Source organism: Pelophylax lessonae, assembly GCF_965119305.1.
Source record: "Pelophylax lessonae genome assembly, chromosome: 2".
Classification (NCBI taxonomy): domain Eukaryota; kingdom Metazoa; phylum Chordata; class Amphibia; order Anura; family Ranidae; genus Pelophylax; species Pelophylax lessonae.
The window spans coordinates 391551233-391562986 of record NC_138769.1 but is presented as its reverse complement, the minus strand read 5'-3'; the positions used below and the strand labels follow the sequence as shown (position 1 = coordinate 391562986).

Below are 11754 nucleotides of genomic sequence, written 5' to 3'. Positions count from 1 at the left end.
GAATCGCAAAAAGTGGCCTGGACGTAAGACAGCAAAATCCTCCGGTGGTAAAGTGGTTAACAGGGGGTCTTATGTTCCGGTAAGGGAATTACTATACATGAGCAATGCAATATGGCTACCTGGAGCTAATTCTGTACACAGAATGTATACTGACCACACCCCTGAAACATAATTTCCTGCTTGTGTGATTGGTTCCCCAATTTTCCCAGAAGTCTGCACTAAGATACAAGTCAGGCTCCTTTCACACGGCCGCTCCGTGTGAAAGGTCCGCTGCGGGACTTTTTTTTTTTCCACGGAGCGGATGACATTTCTGTCCGCTCCGTGTGCCCGCATATCATCCCATCCGTTTGCGGATGATATGCGGACCTAATGTAAGTATATGGCACTGCGGATGTCAGCGGATGATACCGCTGACATCCGATTTTCCTTCCTTTCCGTTTTTTACACGGAAGGAAAAATGGGGTTCTGTTCCATTCGTAAAAACGGAACAGAACTGACAGGAGGAAAATCGGATGTCAGCGGATGGTATTCTGCTGACACCCGCAGTGCTATTCACTTACATTATGTCCGCAAACGGATTGGATGATTTGCGGACACACGGAGCGGCCATGTGAAAGGACCCTCAGATTTCTTGCATCCCCTGCAATAAAAATTTCATTTTTGGTGAGTTACTCCCAATAGGAACACGTCTAAAGGGATGCAAGCCCTGTGGATTTCCTCACTAGAGCTCAGCAGCTGCACAGCTGATAGATAATTATGAAACCACTCCCATTAGACCCACTCAGCACAGAGGAACAAACAATGATTTCTCCAGAATAATAAAAGGTAGGAATCTGCAACAAAGTTTGTTACAATCCTTGCAATGTACGCTTTTAGGCCCCGTTCACATTGCAGCGGCCCGACTTTGCTGGGCGACCTCACAGGTCGCGGCGCGCTGCTCGCCCCGCGACCTCGGAGCGGCCGGCACGGACTTCATAACATTGAAGTCTATGCAGGTCGCTCCGAGTCGCCCCAAAGAAGCTCCGGACCCTTTTTCTAAGTCGGAGCGACTTATGTCGCTCCTATTAGAACGGGTCCATAGCTTCTGTATGGCAGGCGACCTACGGCGACCCAGTGTGAACGGGGGCTAAGAATATACTATCTATGAGGGCTTGTGGAGAAAAAAAAAAAAAGCACTCATGCTCAAAAAAAAGCTCAAAGGAGCTTGAAGAAGCTCAATAAAAATGTGCAGAAAAGCACAAGCTTCTTCAAGCTGAAACAAAAGCTCAAATGCCTGTCCAAGCAGCTTTTTCATTTTTGTGCTGCACTGAGAGGGGTAGAAGACGCCGAGGATACAGAAAACATCTTTGGAATCCAGAGTTTGGTGTGACTTTATACATTTCCTCAGGAGCACAATATGTTTCTACAACTCCCTCCCGCTCCATGTAACAGTGTCAGGGCAGCGAAGCTCCGGGGGGAACGTAGTATAACAACTGTTGAAATCTCCATTCCCCTCACACTAGGAGAACATATTAACGCTGACTAGAAGTAGCAAGCAATTAACACCATTTTTACAACCTATGTGTGAGTGGAACAGCCGGTTTGCTGTGCTAATGACTAGAAAACAGGACTTTAAATCATCTTTTTCTCTTTATTTTTATCATTTACTTCTCACAGAAAGTGTGTGTTGTCATTTTTATTTCTTTTTACAGAATGTGAAAAGGAAAAAGCAAGCCATATTGGAAGTGTGATGTGTGAAGGAGTGTTGGTGAGGAGAGGGGTTTGGTGAGGCACGGTGAAGCAGCAGGTTGGAGTGCACCTGCCCCATTGCTCTGTTTCCTGTGTTGTGTTTGGTTCCCTGGGCAGTGACATCACCTTGTCCACACCCCTCTCCTGTCTGTCAGCTCTCTCTCCTCTCTCTCTCTCTCTCACTCCTCTCTCTCTCCTCTCGCTCCCTCTCTCTTACATTGGGAGGACCAGGCTGGTTTGTGGCTGCAGGGAGCTCCAGGCAGTATGCACAAGGTATGTGAAAGTCCAGCCCAGAGAACAGCATAGCCTGCAGCTGCAGCCTTCCCCAGGGAGACGTTGGCTTCTTCATGTAGTAAGAACTTGCCTTGCTTAGAAATCCGTTCTGTGCTTTGGGGGGTTTGGAGCAGAATCGCATGCATGACATTCCGCAAAGGGGAGAAAATGACCATCAGCATCCAGGAGCATATGGCCATTGACGTGTGCCCAGGTCCCATCAAACCCATCAAGCAGATCTCTGACTACTTCCCCCGATTCCCCCGCGGGATCCCCGCCGCTGTCACCCGGAGTAACTCCCTCAAGTCTAACGTGAGCCAGCCATCTGTCAGCCCTTCGGAAAGTTCCCGGGAGGAAGAGGAGGATGTGGACAAATTGTTCGGGGCGTATGGAGCTACTTCTAGCAGCACTACAAGTCCCAGCATAGCCGCCAAGCACGAGGAGGAGGTGGACCTGGACGGCTATGACTCCGATGATTGCAGTAAGTTTTGTTTATTCGTGTGACAGCTGTCAGTGTGTGATGGAAGGTGTAGTACTCATCGTGCCAGGCTCATCTCCTTACTGATCAATGCAACTTTACCCATCACATTCCTCATCACCACACTACTAATACTGTACAGTGCATTCCACTTCACATAGGCATTACCCAAAGCTTACAATCTGATGGTACTGTCTCCTTAAAGTCATTGTAAGCCATCACCTCGCAAAACAACCCACAATAGAAATGAAAGGCAAAACATTTGTGTATGGATAAAAAAAATAAATCCCTTTTCCCCATTTTTATAAGTGATCACATTCCCTCTGTTCTCAGCTGCTTAAGGGCTGGGGGGAGGAGAAGCAGCAGCACACTGAGCTTCCCAGTGAATGGCTGCGCAGAGGGGAAGTGTCAGGACAAGCCTGATCATTGGAGGAGAGCACACTGAGCTTCCCAGGGAATGGCTGTGCAGCAGGGAAGTGTCAGGACAAGCCTGATCATTGGAGGAGAGCACACTGAGCTTCCCAGTGAATGGCTGTGCAGTTGGGAAGTGTCAGGACAAGCCTGATCATTGGAGGAGAGCACACTGAGCTTTCCAGTGAATGGCTCTGCAGCAAGGGATGTGTCAAGACAAGCCTGATCGTTGGAGGAGAGCACACTGAGCTTCCCAGTGAATGGCTGTGCAGTGGGGGTTGCCAGGACAGAAATGATTATTAGAGGAGAGCTCAATGAGCTTCCCAGTGAATGGCTGTGCAGCACGGAAGTGTCGGGACAAGTCTGATCATTCGAAGAGAGCACCCTGAGCTTCCCAGTGAATGGCTGTGCAGCTGGGAAGTGTCAGGACAAGTCTGATTATTGAAGGAGAGCACACTGAGCTTCCCAGTGAATGGCTGTGCAGCACGGAAATGTCAGGACAAGTCTAATCCTTGGAGGAGAGCACCCTGAGCTTCCCAGTGAATGGCTGTGCAGCTGGGAAGTGTCAGGACAAGTCTGATCATTGAAGGAGAGTACACTGAGCTTCCCAGTGAATGGCTGTGCAAGCTCGCTTCGCTTCCTGGTGAATGGCTGTGCAGCAGGGGAGTATCAGGACAAGTCTGATCATTGGAGGAGAGCAGGCTGAGTTCCCAGCATAGCTAGAGACTCGGTATGCTCTGCTGTTTAGTGTGGTCAGTATTTATTAGGAAAGCAGAGGAACTAGCAGGAACACCAAGAATTTCACATAAAAGAAGCAATACAAAGAGAACAGGAGACTATCTCATACAAGTATATGGTAGAGCAGGCAAATGTCAGGAATATGAAGTGTTGGGGTAACTAACGCTCTAACCACTTGCTGACCAGCCGTCGTAGTTATACTGCGACGGGTCGGCTATGTTATGCGAAACGATTTACATGTACGTTGTCTCGTTTAGCAGTTAGTGGGGGTGCACGCACGCTCCGATTGGCTAGAGAGGAAGGTAATCTGCGGTTTCCAGCGGATGCAATGTCAACCGGGCACCCACGATTGCTCCCCATGGAGACAGAACATCAGTCTGCCAATGTAAACACAACAGACTGCTGTTCTGTCAGTGATGAACACAGGGATCCTGTGTTCTTCCTATTTAGGAACACACGTCTCTGTGTTTATTCAGTGATCCCATCCCCCACACAGTTAGAAAACACTCCCCTAGGCACACATTTAACCCTTTGATGGGCCCTGGTGTTAACCCCTTTCCTGCCATTGTCATTATTACAGTAACAATGCATATTTTTTGAACTGATTACTGTAGTAATGTCACTGTTCCCCCCCAAAAGTGTCAGTTAGGTGATCGATCTGTCGGCTGCAATGTCACAGTCTCGCTAAAAATCGCTGATCGCCACCATTACTAGTAAAAAAAAAAGAAAAAAGTTAATAAAAATAACATAAATCTTTCCCCTAGTTTTTAGACACAGTATCTTTTGTGCAAATTATCACATTGTAAAAAAAACAATTCAGTTTAAAATAAAAAAGAAAGGCAAAACATTTTTGTATAGATTAAGGGTCCTTTCAGACGGCCGCTCCGCTGCTTTAGTCCGCTGCGGGACTTTTTTTTTTTCACGGAGCGGATGACATTTCTGTCATCCGCTCCGTGTGCCCGCATATCATCCCATCCGTTTGCGGATGATATACGGACATAATGTAAGTCTATGGGCATTGCGGATGTCAGTGGATGACACCGCTGACATCCGATTTTCCTTCCTTTCCGTTTTTTACACGGATGAAAAAATAGGGTTCTGTTCCATTCCAAAAAACGGAACAGAACTGAAAGGAGGAAAATCGGATGTCAGCGGATGGTATTCCGCTGACATCCGCAGTGCCATTCACTTACATTATGTCCGCAAATCATCCGCAAAAAAATAGGATGATTTGCGGACACACGGAGCGGCCGTGTGAAAGGACCCTAACTAAAAAAAACAAAAATACCTTTTTTTTTTTGTAAGTGGTCACATTCCCTCTGTTCTCAGCTGCATAAGAGCTAGGGGAGGAGAAGCAGCAGCACACTGAGCTTCCCAGTGAAAGGCTGTGCAGGAAGGGGGGAGGGGCTTGTCAGGACAAATCTGATCATTGGAAGAGAGCAGGCTGAGACCCAGTAAAGCTAGAGAACTGACCATGGTGTGCTCTCTTGGTTAGTGTGGTCAGTTTTCAACAGGAAAGCAGAGGGACTGGCAGGCACACCAGGAATTTAATAAATGAAGCACTGCAAAGAGAACAGGATACTTTCCCCTTCAAGTACATGATACAGCAGGCACATATCAGTAGGGATGCACCGAAATGAAAATTCTGGGCCGAAACCGAAAATGCAGGTTGCCTTTGTCCGAAAACCGAAACCGAAAATGACTTTTTCCCCCCAAAAAATTTAAAATAGATAGAAGAGGGGCATACACCAAAAACAGGTAGCGACATACACCTGTCGCTGCCACCCTGTCACAGTATATGTACTGTGATGGGTTGGCAAGAGGTTAATTTAATTACCAATGGTATTTGTATTATGCAGCATGAGGGGGTTAATGTATTGTCACTGCTGGTCACTGATGCATTAGTGACCAACCAGTGGCAGTTAATTAACCCCTTTGTGCTGCATTAGTGCAACCAGTATCAGTGCAACTAGTGTTAATTAACACTGATACTGGTTGCACTAATGCAGCACAAAGGGGTTAATTAACTGCCACTGGTCGGTCACTAATGGACGAGTGACCAGCAGTGACAATACATTAACCCCCTCATGCTTCATAATACAAATACCATTGGTAAGCTGCCTCAGCTCTCCCCCATCCCCCCCCCCCCACTGCCTCAGCGTCCCCCTCGGCAGTACACCCTCCCCCCCTCTGGCTCAGCGTCCCTCCTCAGGTGTCCATTCAAAAGAAGCGCCTCTGGCCGGCGGCCCGCCTCCCGGTTATGTCACTACTACGATCTGTGTATGAATTAAGTGACACACACCGGGCGGTTAGTTATTAGTTAGTTATTAGCGGCCGCTCCCCCCGCCCTCCTGCCCGGTGTCAGGTCAGTTCTCATTCACACACAGTCCCGCTGACAGGGAAGGATCACATAGTTATATCTATTAGCGGCCACTCGCCCCGCCCTCCCGCCCGGTATGTTCCTTCATTCATGCACACATCGTAGTAGTAGGGACATCATTGAGAGGCGGGCGGCCGGCCAGAGGCAGAACTTTTAAAACCTGCCCTGCACTGCACCCTCCTCCTTCCTCACGGCGGCCATATTAATTTTGGCAATGTTAACCCATTATCGGCCGAAATGGGATAGGCTCATTTTCGGCCGATAATTTCGGTGGCCGAAATTTCGGTGCATCCCTACATATCAGGAATATGAAGTGTAACAAACGCTTTGAAGTGGAAGCCTAGGTTAGATCTTAAGCCAGCCATAATGGTTCAAATCTGGGTCAGTTCAACAGGGACCCATTAGCATGCGCAGGGGGTTGTGCCAGGTGTGCCTAATCACTACGTGCGGTGCCTATTCCCCCTACTGCTTGGGCTTCCCCTGTGTTGCCCCCCCCCCCCCGGAAGTGCTGCTGGCTTCCCTCCTTTCCCCCCAGCTGTTTCAGGGGATGTTTCAGTATGGAGAGTGGGGATAGGGGGCAGTAAATTTGTAATTTACCGGCACCTTCCTTTTCTAAATAAACACACCCACTCACTGTGTTCGTTCATAACTGAAGCATAATAAACTGTGTTTACTATGCTTCAGTTTGTGAATGAACAGGAACCAGCTCTGCGCAGAGCAATTCCCATTTATTCACTGCTCAGTGCAACTGAGGCTGCAGAGAAAGGCATGTGTGTCTGAGCTTTGGGGTACACACACCTATGCAGGGAACCATGTATGGGCAGGCTTATTGTACCAAGGTTGATTAATTAATAGACTTGTTCATGCAATTATTGCCAGTGGTGGTTGCAGGAAAGAAAATGGCCAGTTTTCCTAAGCCTAAAACTGCTCCCACCCCTCTTCTACCTCCTGCTGTAGCTATCCTGTAGAAGGAAGATGCTTATACTTACCTGTTCTCAAGGCGGTCCGGTCATGTGATCGTCTCCCAGCAGCGGCTTCAGGGGGAGAGAAGAGAGCGCTGACAACTGCTGGAATGCTTGTGCGGTGACATCATTCATAGGCTTACTATGGGGCATCCGCTGTCAGCTGTCATTCCTCTCCCCGAAGCTGATCATGTGATCAGAATGGAGCACATTCAGAATAGGTAAGTATAAGCATCTTCCTTCTACATGGTAGTTAGTATAGGAGTTAGAATAGAGGTAGGAGCAATTTTAGACTTAGATCAATCCTGGACTTCCACTTTAATGCCAGGTACGCATTGGCCGAAATGGTCTGTTTAGCATTTACAGGGCAACTTTGGGCCAATGTGTACAGCTCGTTATCCAACAGAAGCCAATCGTGAGCTGCTTAAATGAGCATGCTGGGAAACCAGTAGCCAATCGGCATCAAATCAGCACTTGCAGCCATTGTAAGCGCTGACCACTGTGTTCTGGGGGGGGGCAGTCCTCCTGTCAGAAGACAGTAGCACAACAGGGGAGATCGTTGTACTGACGTCACACAGTACAATGACCTCCTCAGTTTTTTTTTTTTTTTTTTTCCAGCCTGCTGGGTTGCATGGGAAGAAACCTTTTGTATGTATCAGGCTTAAGGAGACTACAATCAGATTGTAAGATTTCACATGGGGGGGGGGGGGGGGGGGGCAAAACTTAGTTAAAGATTACATCTCTGTTTCAACTATATAATCTTGTATACAGAATAATCAAAATAGGATCATATTCATTAAGAATCTCAGAATCTCAGTGCTGCCAGGTAATGCAAAACCATTGATCATTTTTTATCATGACTCATCATCTCAGTTTGCTCAGATCTGATTGAAATTGAGCCTAAAACGATCAGAAGGCAAGTTAAGACTATTAGGTTGTTTTAGGGATTCAGTCATTTTGGTCAAATCGCAGATTGATCAGACTAAAGGCCCGTACACACGTGCAGATTGTCGGCCGAAAATATTCGGCCGCCGAACGATCGGCCGATTTTCGGCTTGTTAGTATGATGCTTCCGACAGCCGACAGCGCACTTTCGGCCAAAAAGAATCTGTCGTGCAAGCATTAAATTTTTTGTATGCCAACACCAGAGCGGCCGATTGTTCGCCAGTCAGTACAGATTTCGGCTGGCAGACAGCAGATTTGCAAGACTGGGCATGCTCAGAAAAGAAAAAAAACCAGGAAAGTTAACCATCACATGACATCACTTCTGCAGTCTGCTATAGTCGGCGGACAAAATTCTTGTGCTGTCTTTTGCACTTTTCGACAGACAAGACAGCCCTCAGACAAAAGACGGCCGATCGTTCGGCCGACGATCGGTACGTGTGTACGGGGCTTAAGAAATCGAAGCATGTGTGTCTACAATTCTACTTGCTGACCGCTATGCAATTTAATAACCTGCCTGATTGGATACAGAGTGAATGGATAGTTTGTGTAGCTCCTTATATTACAAAGTTTTGGTAAATCTAAAGAAGATTTTTCAAAGATTGTATGATCTGATTGAAATGTGCATGGTGACCCTAAAACTGGAGCAGCCAGAATCTGGAGGTGCTGTCCATGGCAACCAATCAGCTTCTAACTTTCATTTTCAAAGAACAAGCTGAAAATAGAAGCAGATTGGTGACTATGCACAGCTGCTCCATAGTACCCCCCCCCCCCCTATTGATTTGTAATGCTTTTGTTACTGTAGCTTTTTCCTTGACTTGTCCTGCTTCAGCCAGCTGACTGGTATAGGTCTTGGATCATGATGTCATAAAGATTTAAAGTGCTTGATGGAAATAAGTTCATTTTGATGCATTGGCAGCTTTGGTCCTAGATGGCAATGTGAGCATCAGAGTAAATCCTGCATTTCTGAAAAGACACCAGTTGCTATCCAGCATTGTGTTTACTGGCACGTTGCTGAGTTAATGAGAAGGATGCCTTTATTTTGTCTGGCTGAGTAGAGATCCTCATTCAGTGTCAGCCTGGAGCTGTCTAAAGCTACTGATCATCAGCTCAAGGTGCTTGTCTCCTCCATACAAACACGGCTCAGCTTTGATAACCAGTAGGAAGCACACCGTCTTCTATTAAGGAGGAGAGCAGGGTTTCTGTGTCAGCAACTGTTGAATGTATTTCCTTCACATCAGGGAGAGAGGCCAGTATTCAGAGAATGGTATTAGGAATCAGAAATGAGATCATGCTGCAAGAGAGAATACAGAAAGAAAATCATTTACAGGGATACCCCCCAAATGAGATACTCTCAGGTATTGCAGGTACAGGATTGCAATAGGATACTGCAAATAGCTATGTGCAGAGTGGAGTCGTCCTTAGAGACCAATAGGATTTGTAGCTTGCTCTAGACAAATCAGTGGAAAATTCATTTTCATTGGCTACTGTGATTTGTTTGTTCTTATCTACTATTGGGCCATAAACGTATACACGCTCCCCAGAGGATAAAAATGATGCAAAACGCTATATACTATAACTATATAATAAATCTATTTATATTTCAGTGTAACTTATACAAAAAAAGATTTAGTCCAAGCGCATATAAATCCATTTGTTTTTTTATTTATTTATATTATTTTAAAGCTTATGCAATATGTTTTATACTATAACTATATAGTCAATGTATTTATATTTCCGTGTAACTTATACAAAATTATTTATACTACAAATCCATTTATTTATTTATATTCTTATACAGCTTATTCCAAAGAGTTTATACTCTAACTATATAATCAATGTATTTATATTTTTGTGTAACTTATACAAAATTATTTATACTACAAACATACAATAAATCCAATTATTTATTATATTCTTATAAAGCTTATTCCAAAATAGTTTATACTCTAACTATATAATCAATGTATTTATGTTTTTGTGTAACTTATACAAAATTATTTATACTACAAACATACAATAAATCCAATTACTGTATTTTCTGGCGTATAAGACTACTTTTGAACCTCAAAAAAATCCCCCAAAAATGGGAGGTCGTCTTATACGCCGAGTATAATATCTCCAAGGTAACCTAAGTATAAGTATTACCGGTAGATCATATAATAGGGGGGGTCGTCTTATACGCCAGAAAATACGGTATTTATTTATATTCTTATACAGCTTATTCCAAATATCTTATACTTTAACTATATAATCAATGTATTTATATTCCTGTGTAACTTATACAAAATGATTTATACTACAAAGATACAATAAATCCAATTATTTATTTATTTATATTCGTATACAGCTTATTTCAAATAACTTATACTTTAACTATATAAACAATGTATTTATATTTCTGTGTAACTTATACAAAACGATTTATACTACAAAGATACAATAAATCCAATTATTTATTTATATTCTTATACAGCTTATTCCAAATACTTTATACTATAACTATATATTCAATGTATTTATATTTCTATGTAACTTATACAACGTGATTTATACTATGAACAAACAATACCTTTTTTTTTATTTATGTTCTTATATAGCTTATGCAAAATGCTTTATACTATGACTATACAGCAAATCAGTTTACCTATTTATATATTTATATAGTTTATGCAAAATGCTTTGCACTGTGGATATACAACAAATCATTGTTTTTGTTATTGTATTATATAGTAAATGCAAAATATGATTATATAATAAATCAACATATTTATTTATATTTATATTTAGTTTAGGCAACATGCTTTTATACTATGAATTTACAATAAATCTATTTATTCATATTTTGATATGCTTTATATTTTGATATGGTGTATGCAAAATGCTTTATACTACGAATGCACAATAAATATGATTATTTATATAAGTTTAGTTAACATTATCACACAATACATTCCGTTTTTGTTTTTTCATCTTTTATTTGTACCATACATGCTGCTGGTGCCACTCCAGTTGAGTACTATCAGAATCTTTTATTGGATTTATTGGCTGGTCCAACAATGGCAGTACAGTTAATCAGAAGCTTCAAGTCATCTACTGTAGGGAGGCTTACATATCAGGACTACCTATACCGTCCCTTCAGAGCTCTGTGCTGGCTCCAGGCTTCCTGCGCGTATGCGCGGGAGCGATGTCAATACGGCCCTGGCCATTCATACAGCCGAATCCCGTGAATCCGGTAGGAAGACCGGGTGAAGATGGAAGCACTGGGAAGCTGTGACAGCGCTGAATTGGAGGGCTCCATGAGGAGGGAAGTCTGTCACAATATGAACAGACAAGGAGTCACTGCTCAAGGTGGTGTAATTGCCTGATGACTCACACAGGTGCATGCCCCGGCTCGCCTCCGTGAAAACTTGATAAAAGAAAAGGAATTGGCAGCACTCCAGGTTGAGTCAAAATCCAGATTTATTGACTGGACATCCAAATATGACAATCGTGACAAGGTAGACGCATTTCACACACTGACTGTGTGCTTAATGATTAAGCACACAGTCAGTGTGTGAAACGCGTCTACCTTGTCACGATTGTCATATTTGGATGTCCAGTCAATAAATCTGGATTTTGACTCAACCTGGAGTGCTGCCAATTCCTTTTCTTTTATCTGTCACAATATGCTAGTATTTTTAGCTTAAACCTGCAGGGGCCCAATTTTTTTTTTGTGCCCGTTTACTACCACTGTAACATTCAAAGGGCCTTGTTACCTGAAGGAATAAAAATGATATATATGTGTGCCCCCTTGTGTGATACAAACAGTAAAACAATGAATACTACATGTCAGAAATTAA

General features: G+C 43.8%; 1 protein-coding gene across 1 annotated transcript in view; it reads left to right on the top strand.

Moving 5' to 3' along the window:
• Positions 1-1962: 1962 nt before the first annotated feature.
• The window catches only part of DOC2B (double C2 domain beta), an 824733-nt gene continuing 814941 nt past the window's right edge, over positions 1963-11754 (top strand). The window contains exons 1-2 of the mRNA XM_082245573.1: positions 1963-2001; positions 2102-2482. Of these exons, the coding sequence (XP_082101699.1) occupies positions 2146-2482 (337 nt within the window). The 5' untranslated portion in view covers positions 1963-2001; positions 2102-2145. The remainder of the gene's footprint in view (positions 2002-2101; positions 2483-11754) is intronic.